This window comes from Ceratotherium simum, chromosome 13 (assembly GCF_057802395.1).
Source record: "Ceratotherium simum simum isolate JZ-2026a chromosome 13, ASM5780239v1, whole genome shotgun sequence".
Lineage (NCBI taxonomy): Eukaryota > Metazoa > Chordata > Mammalia > Perissodactyla > Rhinocerotidae > Ceratotherium > Ceratotherium simum.
Genome location: NC_141912.1, coordinates 53,373,488 through 53,394,712, shown reverse-complemented (window position 1 = coordinate 53,394,712; position 21,225 = coordinate 53,373,488). Strand labels below are relative to the sequence as shown.

The following is a 21,225-nucleotide window of genomic DNA, read 5'->3' as shown; positions in this document are numbered from 1 at the left end:
TGTTAGGTGATGGGGACCAGAAAGTGACAAGATTTTTTGTCGTTACAGGGCTCACGGATCTACTGGGGTAAGAGAGACATAAAAGACTCTTGTAATACAATGTGCTGGTATTAATAGGGTATTTCATTATCAAACTGAGGCCTGGGAGTGTAAGGAAGGTTTCTGTGTCTAATGCCCTGTCCAAATAATTTGTTGTAATCTCTTATCCATGGATCCATAAAATTTAGATTCTTAATATGTGTGCCAATGTCCAAATTTCCCAGAATTTTATGTAAGAACCTTCTTTATTTGACCCCTATCAGTTCTTCTGATCTTATTTTTCAAGTCCCTTCCTCAGTCTTATATCCAAGCTATGTTTGAACCAATGTATAAAACCTCTCCCTCCTCACATATTCCTTACCCTGTGCCCCAAAACGTACCGTCATCTCAAACTTCTCAAATACAGTCAGTCATTTCTTGAGAACCTATCGTGGTCAGGCATTGTTCTGGGCACTTTACATATATATATATATATATATGTTCTTTCATTGAATCTTCATAAGGAAGGTTGATATCATTGCCCATTTTACAAATGAGGAAACTAAGGTTTAAGATTTCAAGTAACTTCCCATAGGAGCATGGCCAGTAAGTTGCCTGTCTCATTTTTGTTTTCGCCTACCATCCCACCAATGCATGACCTCCCTCTCCTCACCACTGATCCACTTCTCCACTTGATTTCTGCCCCTATTACCCCACTCACTCTGTTCCCATTAAGGTCACCAAATGACCTCCTAATTTCCAGATTCAATGGGCTTTGAGGGTCCTACTTTATTTGACTTTGCTTTATATTTTAATTTTCCTCATATTTATAATATTTATATTATATGTTATATTATTTTAATAAATAATATTATATAATATTAGTATTTTAATAGAAGGTGCCAGGCAGCTCTTCTGGAACAGAACTGGTCAGATGCTAGACAACCTCATCCACCTCTCTCAGAGTAGGGGAGAGCGCAGAGGAGGTGTGGCCCCAAGTAGGTAACAGGGGCTGAGGCTCTAGGGGCCAGCCTGTGAGAGTGGAAGGGCTCCCATATTCCAAATTGAGACAGTGGCAAGGTCAGACCCCAAACTTTTGACCTCATCCCTACACATCTTCTGATCCTACTAATACCTACTGAGGAGAGAGGTTTTCCTTCCTTCCTTACAGGGGACACACTTCCCTTCAGGGGCTCCTAGTGCTTCATTTCCAGCTCTAACAGCAAAAAGCCTTATGCTCCTTCCCCAGCTTTGATCTGGGCCTCTTGAATCTCCCAACTTGCCCTTCTTCCCCAATCAAGCAACAGCATCTGTTAACCTGGCTGTCCCACTTCGCAGAATTATTTGCTAGTGTACAGTAAAAAAATCTGGAAAGGCAGCTAGAAAATAAAAAAGGACAATGTTGTAAAAGAAAGCTGCGTTCTCCAGGAGGCCTCTCAGCATAAAAGTATGAGAACTATTGTGTTTCATATTTGATAACTCTGGGTCAGTACTTGAAACATGTCATGCCTCCAGAAAGTTCTTTCATAGGTTATTTTGTATTTCTAAATGGATATAATTGAGACCAGATTCATTTGAGTTCTGTAAAGAATACACTACTGAGCTACCTTAAATAAATATATACATACATACATAAAAAGAAAATACTATATATTTTATTTATTTGACCTTGTTTATAGACTATTCCTTTTGTTGAAAGTCCTTTTAGCTTTCGTTGCATGCAGCCCCTCTCTCCAACTTCTTTGGTCCCCTCTCAGTCTTTTTCATTGGTTTCTCTTCTTTCACAGGCCCTTTAGATTTTGCCATTTCCTGGCTTGTATCTTATGTCTCCTTGTTCTACATTCTTTCCATGAATACATATCTCCACTCTCATCACTTCCATTTATATAGCAAATATTTCCAGTCTCTCATCTTTCTCCTGTGTTCCAGATTCATACTTCCAGCTCCTTTCTAGATATCATCATGTTCTACCACCAACGCATCTCAAATTCAACATCGATGTCCCACCTCTTCCTATCCCTTCCCAAGACCTTATTCTTCCCTCAGTTAATGATACCAACATTCATCCTATTTCCTTGGCTATAAATTTCATTCATCTCTGATTTTTCACATGTATTGTCAATGAACAAATCTAATTAATTCTACCTCATGGGTCCTTTCTTTATTCCCACTGTCACTGCCTCAACTCCAGGCTTTATCATTGGTCTTTCAGACTCTATGTTTCAGACTCTGTGTTTGTATGCTTTTATTCACCTCTCTTTTAACTCTGATACTATCCCTAGGTAAGACAATTCTTAGACTTTTACATCAAAATTCAAGACATTAACATTCAAAAATATTACTCTTTTTTTCTGAACTTTATTTGAGAAGATTTTGATTCAACTGCTCACATTATGTAGCATTTTTACTTTTGACTTACATTTTAAAATTCAAAATTCTTTAGTGATTTTTTTTAACATAACGTGCTTTTACTTAAACATGCCACTTCAACAACAGTATTTGGAGCATAAATACACTCAATCCAGTATTTATATTGATTATGTTAAGATGATATAGTAACCACTGTAAGAAACAAAATGTTCAATAACGATGGATTTAACATGGACTTTAGCCTTAAACACTTTATAGTCTGCTAGGAGAGATAAGGCATGAACCTAAATAGTTATAATACATGCTGGAATAGGATAATTGTTATAAAAGATATACAGAAAAAACTATCAGAATTATACTGAGGGAGAGCTTGCTTTCACTGAAGAAACCAAAGCAAACTTCATGAAGGAGTCAATATCTGAGCAAGGACTTCGATGATGTGAACTTTTAAATATTTGTTTTTTTCACACATTTTATTGAACCTCACCTACGTGCAAGACTGCACTAAGTGCTAAGGATACAGAAATGAACAAGAGACAGACCTTGACTTCAAGTTGTTCTCAGTCTAGTGAGGAATAAAGATAAAATCAACTATCATAACCTGATGAAAAGGAGTTATATTGGAGATTTTCTAAAAAGGCTACAAAACTATACAGAAAATGACAAAGAGAGAGGAGAAAAAGTAACTTCTCTTCAAAAGGAATGTCTCTAGGAAGAGCTGCTACTTGAGCTGAGCTTAGAGTATCAAGTAGCCTGGGTCAAACTGGAGATGGATCTGGGGAAGAAGATTACACAGAGAGGAATCAAGGGCTGAGGATGGATAGGTATGAAATGTGTACTCTCGTGAAAGTTCAGGAGAGCTGAAGAAGGAGGTACAAGAAGTGGATAGAAAATGACATCTAGGCTGGGTTTTGGAAAGGTTAAAGCCAGACTAAGAACTAAAGACATTTTTTATGAATAGTTTAATAAATTATTGCTGACTAACTGATAGTGCTAATCTACAGACAATTTTCTACATAGATTTGTTTTTACCAGGTAGACCAGAAATTCACTTAATTAACTGCATTTCTGATTGAAAAATTAATGTTGTTGGAAAAAGGAACAAGGGCTTTTCCCAAACATTTCAGGATTCAGTATTCCTCCATTAGTGGCAATCATAATTTTCAGCCACTACTGATGAATTAGGTTGAGCCTTGCCTTTTCATTCAGAGCTTTGATAACAGGAACTATAAGCTATTCCTAACCAACCTATTTTGGAAAAAAATTCCAAAGTGTGTGTTTGGTCTCTAGTTTGACCTCTATATATTTGGTCATGTGAAAACAAAATAAATGACCAAGTCAGGGGAAGAAATCTATCAATTGGGGAAAGGAGTAAATCAAAAATCCAAAAATCACTTCATTAAGAATATTTTTCTTTGTTTATTTATATTTGGTATCATCCTCCTACACTGACTATGGAAACCCCTACATCTCCACTTGGTTATTCCGTCATCTGTCCTGAGACAAGAAAGAAATGTTTAAGCCTATCACCACTTATTGAGACTATGTTTAATTATATGATTAGAATATTTCCAGTAACTAGCTGAGAATAAACTGCAAGAAGAAACAAATGTTTTAGTCCAGTAGATGTGGGTGGGGGTGCCCTAGTGAGAGTCTTCTATCACCAAAAGGCATCGTGAGGATACTGGATGCTTGAAGGTGATATAAATACAGCACCAGAAAATCAGTGAAGGCTGCAGAGATAAAGATGGGGTGGCACCAAAAAAAAAACAATAATAAGATGCCTACTCGACAGTTTTACGTAGGTTCTAGTAGCACCAAAAGGCCAACTCACCGATAAAAATGTTCTCCCAATTACTTTGGGATGCTTGCAAAAGCCTGGTCTAGCAGATCCTAAACAAGACATCTTGGTACTAACTCAAGTTCATTGTCAAGGAGAGCTCCACGTCGGCTATCTACTCCCAAAGGCAGCCTCTGCATTCCTGACATTCTACCTACACCTTGTCAAAGTCATTATATAGTTTCATTACAACAAATAGCCAGCCAGTGGCAAAATCCTCCTATTGTTTTCCTTCAAAACCCCTCCCTATGGACCCCCTTTCATTCTTGACATCACAGATATGGGTCTTCTCCTACTGCACCATAGGCTCTCCACCTTAGAGGAACGATTGAATCTTGCTGCCTAGTTTTGGGATGGGATCTTCTCCACATTTCACTGAGGCCTGCGCCACCATGGTGGCTTCCAGGACCACAATAGATATTTTCCTCAAGATACACTGGAAAGAATTATTTTCCTTACACACTTATTCCTAGTGTGTCCCTTTACTAGTTTTTTAGTAGTTTACTATTCAATTGATGTCTTCCACTGGATCTTTCTCGTGTTTGAAATGTGCTATTTGATGCACCAACTCACCAAGCACTTTCTCCTAAGAGACTCCCGATGTCAACCTTCAAGAATTGATCAAAAGGAAGAGGCAATATTCCCCCAAATCCACTCTAGCTAAATATTTTACATTTTCTCTTCAGTGAATTCACAGTATAATTGTATAATCCTTTTTGTCTTATGAATTTATGATCTATATTTACACTGTGATGATTTATGATCTTGGAATTTTGGTTTTTTAATACATTTTTCTTTGAGAGTTTTGTATGCCTTGGACAGGAAGGCCTTTGCAGACAGCCCAGGACAAGAAGTATGTAAACAACTTTTTTTTCTTATGAAAAGAAGAAAAACCTACCTGCCCATGCTTTTGCTGAGGGGCCATCCCATGAGGCATTTCAGGATGCGATGGGGCCTGGAGGTCGGTCCCCCGAGTTTTGGGACGCACCACCTCAGAGAGCAGACTGGAGGAGATTGCCAGAGACTTGGGCCGAGTAGCTGTGGTGCCCATCCCCCCTGGGGGGCCTTGTTCACTTTTTCTGCTTGCAGCTTCCTCTTCCCCTTCAGAGTCCACAATAAAGACATATTCAGCTTTGAAGAGGTCACTTTGCTGCATTCCTTGTGGTTCGTTTGCTTTGAATTCCTTTCCTTGTGAAATCTTTCCACTGACCTCTGAAGGATACGTCAGTGTCCCTTGGTCTCTCTCCTGTTGGATCCCAGCATTCAAGGTCAAATACTCATTGGAATTAGACTGCAATAAATGTAGAGACATATAAGCATTGACGTTGGTTTGACAAATGTTTCTTTTTTGCATATACACTTAAAAGCTTAACCTGCTTATAATCTCCAAGGATAAGAGTTTTTAAAAATAGATTTAAAAATCAGGTTGGCTTAGGAAAGATTAAGTTGAAGTTAATGGTTTACTTTTACTAGCCCGCCTGTTTGTCCTGGTGCAAGCCCAAACAATTTAGGGCTCAGAATCAATAACACTGCTTTCAAATAAATCATGATATGATTTTTTAAAAAGAGAGGGGGACAGCAATGCATGAAACAAATGGGGATTAGTCAAGGGTTTAGTTAATGGTCAAGCAAAACCTGTATATCCTGTGTAAGCCAAAGGAGAAAGGAAATCTCATCAAAAGGTTCTAAAATAACATAAATCTCTCTAAAAGTCTGAAGGAAAAATAAAACTGGAACAAAATGCATGGATATTCAGACAAAACAATCTAAGCTAATTGGGAAGAACTCATGAATAAGACACCAAAAAAAAGTAGATATTTTTAGTACAAAGTATTTTTCACTGCTATTTTATTTTGGATTTGTAATTCTAAATCTTTTCCCATCCAATTTTCTATGAATACATAGAAGGTTTACAAGACCAGGAGTAAAATAGCTGTATCAAGCTACAAAACATCTTTTTCTAAAATGATAGCAGCAATGTACACTAAGATTATGTTTAAAAGACCCAACATTAATTTTCTTGGCTTTGATAACTATACTGTGGTTATTATTTTTCTTTCTTTGCAGCTTTTCTTCAAGTCTAAAATTACTTCAAAATAGAAAGTTAAAGAAGACACTGAATATACTAAAATAAACTACATTTTAACTATGATGGTCAATTAAATATGTGCTAATGTGTGTGTATGTATTGTGCGTGAAGATAGAAGTCAAACCATTTATTATATATAACTAAACTGTAGAGTTGATTTTATACACCCATTCCCCATTATTCAGCTGATGATGACATAGTCAAAGTAAAGCAAAAATTGCCTCTGATTAGGATTTCTCTCACAATAGTCATTTCACATATTAAATTACAACACAACACAGTAGCAAAAGTCCAAATTAGAAAAAAGTTTAAATTAAAAATAGAAGGATTCAAAGACAGATTGTTTATTATGGAAAGTAACAGAATAACTAAAAACCTAGCAAAAACTAAAAATAATTAGTTTTTGAAAACATTATTAATGATCTAAAATAACTGCCTTCCCCCACAGTCCGTCATTCTCTTTTCCTTTACTTTGATGTATTTTTTTACAGCATTTATCACTACCTGAGATTTTATTATATACTTCTAACTTTTTTCATTGTCTACCTTCCCAATGAACAAAGTTATATGAGTTGACAATTTACTCAGAATCCACAGCACCAAGCAAATAGTGTGTTCAGTAAATAGTTGTTAAATATATAAATGAATGAGGCATTATTTACCATGTTCTATTATAATATTGAACTGTTTAAAAAGTAGGAATAAAAATCTTTATTCATTTAAAGATGTAGTTGTGTATATATCATTGCAATCAGCAGATGAATATCATCATCTTAGGAAGTTTTGGAAGATTGCAACCAAGACTGATTCACATATCTCCAGTCTCACAGACTCATAGCACCTAATAACAAAGGATTCCATGAATATATTATATGTAGTTAAGTACCGTTAGGGAGGAACTTCCCAGAAGTGCCTTAGGCAGTATTCAGGAGTTCTCTGAAATAATTTGGCCCCAATAGTCTGAAATAAGATAGCAGCTTTGAAAATCCTAGGATCACAGATATATTACTACTTAGTAGATAAGATGTTTTCATTTAGACAAAGTGAATGATTATTTTATTCTCTTCCAGTTGGCTCAAGAATACCACAAAGTTCCCTCAGTTACATTTTGTTGTTAATAAGACAGTATTAAAATACATTTGAGGGGCCGGACCCGTGGCTTAGCGGTTAAGTGCGCGCGCTCCGCTACTGGCGGCCCGGGTTCAGATCCCGGGCGCGCACCGATGCACCGCTTCTCTGGCCATGCTGAGGCCACATCCCACATACAGCAACTAGAAGGATGTGCAGCTATGACATACAACTATCTACTGGGGCTTTGGGGGAAAAATAAATAAATAAAAATTTAAAAAAAAAATACATTTGAATGAGAAAAATTTTTTACCCAAAATGTCATTATTCTAACACAAGTAATTTTTAGGTTTTTTGTTTGTTTTAATTTCATTTCCAGTCTTGGTCTCATTTTAGATAGCTATAATCAGAGTATAAACACAATTTTATAACCTATTTTATCACTTATTATAAGGTTAACATTTTCCATGGAATTACATAATTATTATAATTATAACTTTGTCAAGGTGATATATTATCATATTCTTAACTTTTCTCTGATTGTTAGATATTAGACTGTTTTTATTTTTCCCTAATTATTTTCCTACATAACATTTTTCTTCTTTTGTACTATTTCCTTGAGATACATTTCCAAGAGTTGGCTTGTTGAAGGGTTATGAACAATTTTATGACTGTGGATAAGGATTTTCCACCAAAACTGTACAAATTCACAAAACTAGCAGCAAAGTGTGAGTATGCCAATATCTTCACAACTGCCGCAACATTGGGTATTACATTTTTTTTAATGTTGCTAATTTATTACGTTTAAAACAATAACACCTCACTATTTTATCTTGGATTTTCTTTCAAGATAAATTACAACTTTTCTTAATTTTGTTTTTATTATTTTAGGATACATTTGGGAGAAGAGGTGGTGCCAGGAGGCAGCATGTATCGTGTGAATACCAAACAATAGGAGGTCAACTCAACAGGGTTGAGAATAATGTATTAGAGAGAACCTGGGATTTGATGACATTTAAGTTCCTATTACATAATTATATTTTTAGTCAACCTTAGATGTCACAGTCACCTGACTTTAAGCAGAAGACATAAACATTCATACAAATTTCCAAATCATGATTATGGATAATGTAAAGTTAATTGCTTAATATAAAAAAAAGAATAAAAATAATCCTACCCTATTTACAGTTTCTGGATTCTTATCACTTGGTTCCTCAGGAATTTTAACAAGGAATTTAGAGGTGTCAGCCAACTGAGAGTGGGTTGGTAGTCTTCTGACAGTGGGGACAAATGTGAAGATCAGAGGTTTGGCTTCAGAATCACCAGAAGAGACCTATGAGACACGTAATAAATTAGACTTTCAGCCTGTCAAAGGTTTATCTTGACTTTATTTTCTCTATACCATGATATTTATCCCATTTATTTTGATGAATTGCCTGTTGTCCTGTAATCATGTGTATGGTTGCCAAAGAAAATAGCTATAAAAATAGTCATAGAGTATTAGATCCTTTTTTTATGATACCATTTATCAGAGAAAGCAATACAACCCCGGGAAGATCCTGTTGCAGGGGATGGCAATAAAACAGCAGGTTGGCTAGTTGATCCACTGAACTATTACAGGGCATCTCTACTTCAGTGGGGTCATCACAAACACAGCATCTGGTCTGTTTCGAAATCGACTTGCATCCATTTAACCCTGGGTTAGCAGGTTTGATCTGACTCATAATGCAAGAAACTTCCAACATTAATCATTAATGAGAATGCTAAAATATGGATTTAAAATTGAAAGTATGCTTTCCTGGCTATCAGAATACCAATGCCTGCTCTTGAGGATATACTTTCTCTTTCATTCATTCTTCATTCATTCAAGTATTTGCTGTGCGGCAGGCACTCAGGAGCTGGGGATACAAGAGTGAACAGGAAACAGTCAAGAGACCACTCACAAGCAGAAAAGGTATGCACAGAAGACTAAGGGAAAAGTGATGAGGGGAGCTGCCTACCCAACCTGGGAAGCTCCTTAAAAGGCAACACCTGGAATTTAAGTCCCAGAGAAGAGGAAGGTAACGATATCCCAGGCTGAGAAAACCAGCTAAGTGAGAGCGTGGAAAGCAGCAGCAGTGGGTATGGATGACCTTGGATTTTATCCTGTTGACCATAGAGAAGCATTTAAGCACTGTGGATTGGGAAATGACAGTCACATTAGAATTTTAGATAGGTAATTCTGGCTTTAAAAAACACAAGCCTAGAGACAAGGACAGAAAGCCAAGGGCAATAGACTGAGGACAAAATGGAAAGAGAGAAAGAGAAGATGGTGCTGTAGATTTCTCTTTCAAGAAGCTGGGAGGATAAGTGAGGAGAGAGGGAAGTAGAATCAAAGGGGTGTCTTTGTTGGTCTCTGACGGGATAGACTTGAACATGTGTGTAGTCTGGGGGACCGGTAGAGAAGGAATGCGAGCAAGGTCCTGGAGGAAGCAGGCAGAGTATGTTGAGGGGACAAGAGAAGGAACATGGCCTCCTTTGAGTCCAGAGGAAATGAACTAAGATAAAGAATAGTGCGTGCACGTGGTAGAGTGGGGGAAGCAGGAAGGTGAGGGGAATCACTTTGATATAATCAATGTTCATGATAAAATCAACCCTATCTAGTCACAGTAGCAGTGCCCCTCTGTCACCTCCACATCTCTGTTATAAGAAATATGATAAGACCCCCACTCTCTTCTCCCTTCAAACTGATATGCCTTGGCAAGACACCCTTCTTCTCTCTCTTTAAGCTGATGTGCCCTGCCAAGACCTCTGCTCTCCTCTCTCATCAAGCTGTGCCACCTTTTATGCCTTGGACCCCTCGGGCCTTATCTCAGCATGCCCTTTAGTCCCAATTGTGTCAGTGCTGTGAGAAGTCCAGGTCTCTGAGTCATCCCTCAAGGCCTGTATGCTATGCACACCCCTAGTTTTCTTCTCATCTTGTACCTGCTCCAACTCTTGAAAACTTTTCACTGTACACTTTCTGGAATTCAGTCAGCCATCACAAAATCCTCCATATCCTTAACTTCTTCTCCAAATATTCTAGCTGTAAGTAAACTGTGGTTCCCTCTGAAGGACTCCGCTTTCCAAGCAGCTCTCTCAGTGGTGGCTGTTTTCTCTCACATTGGGCCTGAAAGTAGGATAGGTGTCCTCTTCATTCCTCTTTACTGCTTCTAGACCATTCTTCTTTCCTTTTACCTAGAAACTTCCAGCTTTGAATGTTATGTCATTAGTCTATACCACTTACTACCTCTCCTGCCACAGTGATCTGCCCACAGCCAAATCAAACCCTTCTTTCTTTGCAAATTTGGTTCCTGGCTCAATTCTACTCTCTCTAACACTATGCTCTTGATAATACCCAATATTATATCCCATTGGTAATTTTTCTAATGTTGTGTTGCCTTGACCTCTCCTCTTCCTTGCCTCTCACATCCTTAGCCTAGACCAATAGCCACAACCCCTCCAGAGTTTCCATTTTTTCATTCTCTGACCACCACTTCTTTTCTTTCCAGACTACTTTCTCTAGTACTCCAACTCCAACATTTCTCAGACCCCACCAGAACGAAAATCTATTGATCTTCCAACACTATGTTTTCCCATACTTCTTTTTGAGTTGACCACAATTACTCCCACTCATACCCCTCAAGTGCCTTGCCCTCTCTCACATCGTTATCCCCATTTGAATAAATCACAGTCCTCACTAAATCTAATAATTTAATAATCTATAGTTCCATAGCCCTTTCACTCTCTCAGTCGCCTAGAAAACTAATATCTTTTCCTCTCTTTCCAATCCCCAACAAATTCTTCCCCAGTCTCACTCTGAGCTGATGACTTTGTTTCCCATTTCACTGAGATAATTGAAGCAATCAGAAGAGAACTTCCAAGGCCGGCATCACATCTACCCTGCTACCTATGTATTTGTCCTTTTAGGTGGCCTTCAGTCCTGCCACTATGCTCCTACTAAAATCAACCTTCCCTTGAATATTTTGCCTTCTACTTACTTTCATTTATTCAACAAGGTCTTATTAAATGTTTACTAAATGCTAGGCCCTTTTCTAGGGGTTGGTGATATAACAGTAAACAAAAATCTCTCTACCCTAATGGAGTCTACATTCTAGTGGAGGGAGACAGTAAACAAAATAAGTATGTAAAATATATAGTATTTCCAGTAGTGATAAGTGCTATGAAGACTGGCTATAAGGCTATTGCAATAATGTGTGGGAGAGAAAATGGTAGGTCAAACTTGGGTTGCTGCAGTAATAATGATAAGAAGTATTAAGATTCTGGGTATAATTTAAAGGAAAAATCTATAATTTGCTGAAAAATTAGATGTGGGATATAAGAGAGAGACATGAGTCAAGATGAGTACAAAATTTTTGACCTGAATAACTGCAAGAAATGAGATATTATTCATTGAAATGGCGAAAACAACAGATGAAGCTGGTTTGAAAATAAAGATCAAATTTGATATGCCAAATACACACCCAAGTGGAAAGGTGGGTACGGGAGTCAAGTTTAGAGGCAAGTCTGCACTGGAGATAAAATTAGTAGGATTGTTAACCTATACATGGTAACATGGTATTCAAAACCAGCAGACTAGATGAGATCACCAAGGGAGTAAGCACAAAAAAATGGTCCAACGTTGAACCCTCCAGACTCTAACATTAAGTGACCCAGAAGCTGAGGAAGAACTGGTAAAGGTGAGATGGAATTTTAAGAAAAGTAGAAAAGTCTGGAACATCGAGAGCAATAGGAAAGAGGCCTGACCATAAGCAAATAAAAGGATTGACAGACTATATTGAGGGTCCAGTCCACAGGTGAATCCGTGAATTTGTAGTGAAGCAATTTGCTTGGCTATTTGATATAATCTACAGGGATGCTCAACTGCCTATTACAGGAACAGAGAAAGTAAATTGTGAGCATTTCTAGAATTGATGTTCGGAAGTGGTTTTGGCAAAAGGATGTTGTGAGTGTAAGGAAATTGAGGGTAGTGATGAGAATAGAGCAAATGATCAACCATGGCGTTCAGTTGGTACAGGAGAAGAAGAGGGGCCTCAGTTTCAAGGTCTCTGTGGCTCAGAAAACGGATTTGACAGCACGGTGAGTGTTTGGGAGAAAGGCTTGGTGTCATCATGTGTGGTATATGAGAGTTTAAGATTTAGAAGTGCGGTAATTCTAGATAATTATAAAGTCTAGGCTTTGGCCTTGAGACTGAGTATCTGAGATTAAAAAAACAGGAAGGGCACTGAGATTGTGAAAGTCAAGGAACTATGAGACAAGAATGTCTACAAGGCTGTCCTTATGAAAAACAAAGCCACACTGACGGCAAGACTGGACTGGAGAAGAGACTGATAGCATGGTGGCACGATGTGAGCCTGGGGTCAGAGGGAACTGGGAACAGCCTACCTGGGACACTAGATTATTAAGCAGATATTTTCTTTGTGAGCATGAAATCAAAGGGAACTGGATATTCTTGGAGGAGCTTTCACCCAAGTCACAGGCCTAATGAACTAACTCTGGACTGCTTATTATAGGGTATGGCTTTCTGGTAACTAAAAAGCTAAAACATCTATGCCATCTAGAAACAATGCATATTCCTTAAGGGATATAAAATACACAGACAAACTGTTCTGAGCAAACTTTCTATTTTTTTTCCTTTTTTTTTTTTGCTGGGAAAGATTTGCCCTGCACTAACATCTGTTGCCAATCATTCTCTTTATTTTTTTTTTTATCTCCCCAAAGTCCCAGTACCTGGTTGTACATTCTAGTTGTAAGTCCTTCTAGTTCTATGTGAGCTACCACCACAGTATGGCTACTGACAGCCGAGTGGTGTGGTTCCACACCCAGGAACCAAATCCAGGCCACCGCAGCGGAGCACGCAGAACTTAAACTGCTAGGCTGTAAGGGCTGGTTCAACTTTCATTTTTCAATATTCTTTTCTGCCTTTAAAGATATTTGTCATTGTTCCCTCATTGCAGTCATGTCACAATTCCCAGGTTGCAGATTATCATCAGAAAATAATAAATCAACGCTATTCTTTGTAGGAAGGAACATTAGATCCCTTGTCAGATTTGGGAAGCCCACTAGTCTTATCAGCAATACACAAGATAACAGTTTCTAGATAGATTATTTTCTAGGACGGATGCTATGCATGACTAATCTCATCAATATCATGATGGATGGAGAGTGGTTTAGCAACAAAATCATTGAGGGTAGTTCAGATAATTCATTGTAAAATTTCATTTGAATAGGAAATAAAGATAGTCCTTTAGGAGTCCAAGAAGAGGTGAAATTGTGACCTTGCCCCCACGTTCTGTAGGCCTGCCCTCATCTCCCTGCATGATGACAACAAGTCTATCTTAGGTTCTATCCAAATGAAATTTAAATACTCATGTATGAAAGCATTCAGTATAAGCAACCTGTGGTTATGAAATACATATAACCATTATTAACAGTAAGTAGCTTTGCCATCTAAAGCATATAAAATGACAAAAATTTATTTCTCCAAAAAATTTGTAGTTTGTATAATTCAATGCCAACTTAAGAACTCTAAAATACAAATAGATCTCCACTATTGCTATATCATAAACTATAGGCTTTTTAAAGGTTAATAGCTATAATTTTAGTGAATAAAATGGAAAGGAAGTATGAATGAAAACTGATGCTTCTGAATAAGGTGTGCTTTTATAACGATGCCCTGAAAGGAATTTCTAAACATAACCACTTGTTGACAATGAAAGCAACTGAAAACAAGTAAAATTATTTCCTTCTACTTTACTGTTATATGTTCCTACAGAAATATCCAAATCCTACATAAAATTTCTTCACCAGTGTAGGAGAACAATTTTTCATTTTAGTTGAACCAATACATGATGATATTCAAGAATAACATAAAAATGAAAAATCTAACAGGGCTAAAGACCTATTCATCTTCCTAGGTTGCTGTTGGAGAGCAAGATCAGGGATAAATTCCTGTCCACATACATATCTTCAGAAGAAGAACCACAAAAAGGGCAATGGTTTGGTATTCGCTTTTAAGCTGCAGGGACAATGTTAGCATGGGGCTCTTTTCATAGCCTTTCCCTAGCATCCTCTTATCTTATCAAGGATGTACAGAATTTTTTTGGCACAGAATTTCACTTGGAAAAGGATTTGAAATTACACTAGCTATGCTATGCAACATTTAGATGAAGAGCCACGTGTTAGTGGTAGACTGCTGAATCCCTTGTTCAGGAAAGAGAAAAAATATATTTGCTGTTTACTGCATACTGTGGCCAAGTTCCAGTGGAGCCCAGAAATGAATCGCTGTGGTGATGAAAAATCATGTTGCACACAGAGCAGACACAGATGCATGTTAATACCACTGCACTTCTTAAATGCCAATTAACACTTTCAGTTGTCAATGCTGTTTAAAAACGCATCTTAGTTTCTATCCTTGGGAAACTATTTTAACAATAGAAATTACAGCTGAAAGGATTAAAATTTTTTCCTAAACACGGTTTCAAGTGCTTGAAATCCCTGAGGCTGTCACCTTCTCATCGGACAGCCAAATAATAATTTCAGAAATTGTTTTCCCCATGCCATGCAGGCTAACAGCTCCTTTGTTCAGCGTCGGGCTGCAATGCCTTCCTTTCTTCTATTTCCCTAAAAGTTCTCTTCCTTCTGATGCTGACACCCACACTCACAGATGGCCACTAGCCTCCTATAGAGAAGAGATATCCCAGGGTATCTTAGCATTGACACCATGCCAAGGGCAGTCCTGAGGTTTTTCTTTGGTTGCCCATTAAGCAGTTTTGCCTTTATCAGCTCTCCTTTTCCATTAACTGTAGATAACATTTCATTTTGATATGCAGTCAAATTTATCTATACCCGGGCGGCTCTCCCGCAAACCTTCTTGCAGCAAACACCACAGTGCACAGCCTTTAAAAGTTTTTGAAAGCATTAAGGAAAGACTTCCTTTTACCTGGGGTGTGGTCTGAACGCTCCCTGCTAAGATGCACGAGTTCATTTGGAAGTAATTGTTCTCGCAGTCCCTCGGAAGCCCCTGTTCTGGAAGCATTGATTCATCACATAAGGGAGTGAGCAAACCAATGACTGAGGTGGGAAGGGAGCCTCGTACTAAAACAACACACACTCACACAGCAAAAAAGAATTCTAAAAAGAGGTGAAGTGGCATCATCTCTGAATTGAAGAATATTGTCAGTTCCAGAGAGTAGATTTATGCTTAGACAATTTTTAGATTTGGAACTTCATGAAAGGTCATATTGACTGCTGAAATAAAGCCAGTAGAAGTAAAAAAAAATTGCCACTTGTACGTGTTTGTCCTCTTTTCTTTTCATGCATGTATTCCAATTATATATTCTGCAAAAGGAAGAGAGAAGCCAGATTGTGCAGCAACGAAAAGCTGATAGAAGGTCCGGAGCATCTGCCCATGTGAGTGATAGGTTGGTCACACTCACCGAGAACATTTAGAGGTACACATACATGGAAATGCTGTGTCTAAATACAGAAGTAGAAAACAAAGTGATTGTTTCAAAAAATCCATAATTATCGGTCCTTGGCATATAAATAGCAAGCATCGATACAGGATCATCTGCAGTAACTGAAGTTTTGCTATGAACCAAATTAGTTCCAAAACAAAGCTTGGAATCAAATATTTGTCAAAACAACATTCCATCCCCAGGTTCCTGGACAACAGTGAGTGTCCTGACAGCAGACAAACAAACCTCAAAACTTCACACACGAAATGGATTGGAGTCTTCGGCTTTCAGTATTTCTATTTTCTAAGTATTGATTTTTCTCCAAATCGGTAATATCTATATTTGTGCTTTGGCAATGAAAAATGTTGTGTTCCAAGGGCTGGTTATAGACCAAAGGCTATGGGAAGGAATGAAGGTTTTATTTTAGAGACCTTGATTATACCTCTTAACATTTTCAATGTTATCGAAGCCTGAATTTGTAGAAACATTACAAGTAAAATAATTGTCAAAAGTGATTTTATTAACACACTGGGAAAAACTATTCCAAATAACACAGTACTTTTTTTTTTTTTTTTTTTGCTGAGGAAAAGTCACCTTGAGTTAACATCTGCTGCCAATCTTCCTCTTGTTTTATGTGAGCCGCCGCCACAGTATGGCCACTGTAGGTCCGCGTCAGGGAACTGAACCCAGGCCGAAGCAGAGCATGCCAAACTTAACCACTAGGCCACCAGGGCTGGCCCAACACAGTACTTTTTGACCTAGAAAATGATCTAAATTTTTGAATATCAGTGCCGTGTTATATCACTAAACAAATTACGTGCCTTCTTCTATGCTACGTATATTTATGGATCCTCAAAAGAGAACATAATACCCTCCTGCCCTCAAAGAGCTTATAGTCCAATAGAGAATATAAAACAAGTATGCAAATAATAGGATACAAAGCAAAGAAAAAAAAGAAAAAGGAAAATTCCCATACTGTAGTTCTCACACTTTATACATAAACCACCAGGAGATCTTGTTCAAATGCAGTTTCTGGCTGAGGAGATCTGGGATGGGGCCTTAGGTTCTGCATTTCCAACGAGCTCCCAGTTGATGCCCTGTGGCTAGTCTGTGACACTTTGAGCAGCAAAGACTTCAAAAGTTTGAAGGGAGATGTGATCATAGCCACCTGGAATAATTCAAGAAGAGAGTGGGATTTGGGCTGTGCTTAGAAGGATGGGGGAATGGGGACCTAGGAAGGTGGCACAGAATAGCACTTATTTCGAGCAGAAAGCAAAGCTTGGGTGAAGGCACCTATCAGAAAGGCAGTGAGCAGCAGGTGTGGTCATGAAGGATGGGAGCCTGGGGTCAGACCATTCACTGGCTGCAGGACCCAGGGGAAGTCACCAAGACTCAGTCCTCTCACCTGTGAAATACAGATAAGAAGAGTACTTATTTCACAGGGTTCTCGTGAGAATTACAATTAAATTCAGCAGGTAAAGCGTTAGCTCAGTGCCAGGCAAATAATATATGTTACTCCTGTTAGTACTGATGTTATTCATTTTGGTAAATAACATAAATGAGGATAAAAGAAAATAAAACTAGAAATGCAGGTAAGTCTAGATCATGAAAGATCTTGAATTCAAGTGTTTTAATTTTACTCATTAGAGGAACCCAAACATCAAAGGGTAGCATTAATGAATCCTAGAGACCACACTCATCTCCAAGTTCCAGTGTGTGGCTCCCCCAGGGGTAACGACAGGCCAGTCCTTTGTCAATGGTTCAATCAGTTTATTCTAACTGGATTGAAACAAGTATGAAGCTCTTCTCCTGTATTTCATTCGGTCTTCTCCCTCTGATCTTTTCTTTCTCTCATTCCCTCCTCCAAACATAAAGCAATATGTACGCATGTTGGCACAATCAAATTTGGGAGAGGAAATGCATCATCCCCACTTTTTCCCCTACTTGAATTCTTCCTTGAATCATTTTACAACATTAGAACCAAATAAATTACTCCATTATTTTGCTCTGTGTCTTATTGGCAACTTTTCTCTAATCATTTTCTTTCCCTTGTTTTATCAATTAATAATTATTGGTATCATAGACTATTTCTTATATTGATAGAAGTCATAATTTTTACTTTAAAATGAACACATAATGGCCATGGTTTACAACAGCATGCTTCAGCCATCTGGTTAGTAACTACAAATAGCCTCAACGAGCACACATATTTAGGACAATTTCTATAGAAACCATCCCCATTTGAATAGAAAATGATGGCATCTGGTTAAAAAAACAGGCCCAGTCTTGGATGATGAGGAGCAAGTAAGTTACTTACACAGGATGGGGGGTGGGGAGGAGGAGAGAGTCTATCCTCCAAAGACAACCCCTTTTCCTATAGATAAGAAAGTCATTTAGGGTCTGCTCAAGACCCTGAAGCATTTTATAAACACAAACGTTTAATGATCTCTCTCCCACTAAGGAACACAAACTGCTCCATTGAATAATCTTTTTCCAAAAGAAAATAAAGTTTGTCAAAGCTTGAAACAGACAAATGCAATCCAAAATTCTCTTTAAAATCTGGCATTACTGATGGCTGAAATAGGGCTCCCTTCACCCTTCTTACTAAGCAGATATTACTGCAATGCCTTCCACCCAAAAGACTGTTAAGATATTGTTTTAAAATAAATAATGCAGAACAAATAGCCTCTTTTCCTGACCTGGCAAACAAATTTGAGAAAAAAATAGATTAGTCCACAAAAGTTTGCCAAGAAACATGTAAATGATTAAACAGATCCAGCTGCCAAGGCTGTTCAGACATCTATTTGTCTGTTCTTACGCCCTGTGCTTGATAAAAGAAAGTACTAGAAATCTTATTTATTTATCTTAATAAACACCTGTTGAGTGCCAGGCACTATTCTAAGCTCTGGGAGACATCAAGATAAAGAAGACTTGGACCCTAGTCTCAACACGGGTTATAGTCTCATGGAGACACCCTCACAAGTTACACCGGTGGTGACTGAAGTTAGAGGAGACTGAAGGTGATGTGCTGAGCCTAAATAGTGTGGGGAAGTGGTCTCAGGCCATTCCCAGGGGGATTTCAGTCTTAGCATCTGCACTCTTAGTTCCCGTTTCCGGTGACCGACACTGGGACACTGCTCATTCTGTTTTAGCCCTGGGTAGTGCTTTTCCTCTGAAGACAGAAATCACTAGGAGTTTAGATCCCTGTCTCCAGGGTAATAGGCGATTCCAGGGATCCCAATCAGGACTATCCCAATTCACAGACTCAGAATTGAGTGTACGATATTTAAAGTGAATTATGATCTCTCATCAAAAATGTGTGAGTTTCCATCACAGCCTAAGTTTGGCCTCATCCATATTGGGCATCTGTATTGACTTCATCTGGATTGCTTCTACTCCTGTTATTACTGCTGTAGCTTCTCTTCTCTTTGGGGTATATCTTTCTAGTTAAATGGACACTAGCAGCCCTCCTTAATTCAAGTAAACCAGAAGCTTCAAAGTATTGAAGACAATCTAGCACGTAAGTGACACTGTTTGACATAATTAGATATTCAGAAGAAATGAATAAGCCTTATACATGGTAGAATTTGAAAAAGGAACAGAGACAATGATAATAAACATTTATCCATCAGGAAGAAGTGGCTGGTGGTCACTCTCCCCTTGTTGAATCACTTTCTTAACTTGGCTTCTGGCACACCATTTTCTCTTGGTCCTCTTCCTAGCCCCTGGACACTCCTCTGTCTGCTTGGTGCCATTTGACCCTTAAGCTTTGACGTAGCCTGGGAGTCACTTCTTGGAATATCTCATCCAGTTGCATACCTTTAAATAGCATTTATGAGCCAGTGAGTTCCAAATGTATTTCCCCAGCCTGGACGGCTTCCCTGGATAATACACTCGTATATCCAACTAACGTCTTCACTTGGGTATCTCATGGACATCTGAAACTTAATACATCTGAAACAAAATTATTTGTCTTTCTCCTGAAACTGTTTCCCATGCCCACCCCCAATTTTTGCCTACCTCAGCATATGGTTGTACCTATTTCTCATTGCTTAAGCCAAAAATGATGGGCTTATATTGATTTGTCTTGGTTTTCCATACTTCCCCATCAATATATCAGCATTGGTCAATATACTGATATTCTTAGTTTCTCATAACCCCTATCAATATGCCAGTATATCTTGGCTCTCCCTTCAAAATAAACTCAGAAAATTAATATACCTCACTACTTCTACTTCTAATACCCTAGGAGCAGAACCTACCTCATCTCCTTTCTGAATCACTTCCTCCTAACTAGTCTTCCTGCTTCCGCTTCATGATCTGATCCCTACCACTCTCCCCCTTGCTCCTCAGCTCCAGCCACAATAACTTTCGTGCACTCCTAGAGCATGCTAATCCCACTCTTTGGACTGTTTTTCCCAAGACTATTACTGTCCCTTCACCTCCTCATGTCTGCTCAAATGTCACTTGAACTGTAAAACATTCCTTTCCACCCTACATAAAATTGCAATGCCAATTCTAGCATCTTGCCAGAACTTTCTATCCCCCCAGCCCATGTTATTTTTCTCCAGAGCACTTACTAACCTCTAATGCTTGGTTATTATCTAATTTCATCATTGGATTTTAAACTCCATGAGGGCAAGGATTTTGTTTTAATCACTGCTGTTTTCCTAGCAGCTAGAATAGTACATGGCACATATAAGCACTCAATAAATATTTGTGTGATGAACTTCCTGACTGATAGTGCTCTCTTTATTTGTGGACATTTCTTACACTTCTTTTCTTCTAATGAAAAGGATACCAATTTTGGTAAACTGTGAATTGACTGGCCAGAAGAAAACAGAATCAGCCGGATCTCCTCAGGTTTCTCAGTTCCACTGGAACAGTTATTATTGAGGTTCACAGGTCCTTACTAAGAACCAAAGACATAGGGGCTAACAGAAGTAGCAAGATGAGAGTAATTGCAGTCGAGTCCCTCCCCATGACTCTTACCTACAAACACCTGTAGCAAGAGACAGCAGGATGCTCAAAGCCACGGCATGTCCGATAGGTCTAAGTCAGGAGCAAATGAAATAGGTTCTGATCTCAGATTTTCCAGCAAATAGCTGTGAAATCTTGGGTAAGTCACTTAAGTTCTCAGAGACAATTTGTTTTTAAAATAAGATTCTAGATCAGTGTTGCCCTATGTGCCTTCTTTAGAATACCAGCCTTGCAAGATGAATAGTGATAAAGGGGTTTTGTGGTCAAATAAATTTAGGAATTCGCATATTCTATATTCTCCTTTTGAAGGAGTCTCACAGTCAAGAGGCCTTTCCAGCTTGGTTTAGCCCACAGTTTCGCAC

At 38.4% G+C, this 21,225-nt stretch overlaps 1 protein-coding gene across 1 annotated transcript in view; it reads right to left on the bottom strand.

Moving 5' to 3' along the window:
• Positions 1–21,225, bottom strand: part of MLIP (muscular LMNA interacting protein) — a 204,529-nt gene that overhangs the window by 83,703 nt on the left and 99,601 nt on the right. The window contains exons 2-3 of the mRNA XM_087438727.1: positions 8,563–8,718; positions 5,127–5,519 (exon numbers count right to left, since the gene is read on the bottom strand). Of these exons, the coding sequence (XP_087294853.1) occupies positions 5,127–5,519; positions 8,563–8,718 (549 nt within the window). The remainder of the gene's footprint in view (positions 1–5,126; positions 5,520–8,562; positions 8,719–21,225) is intronic.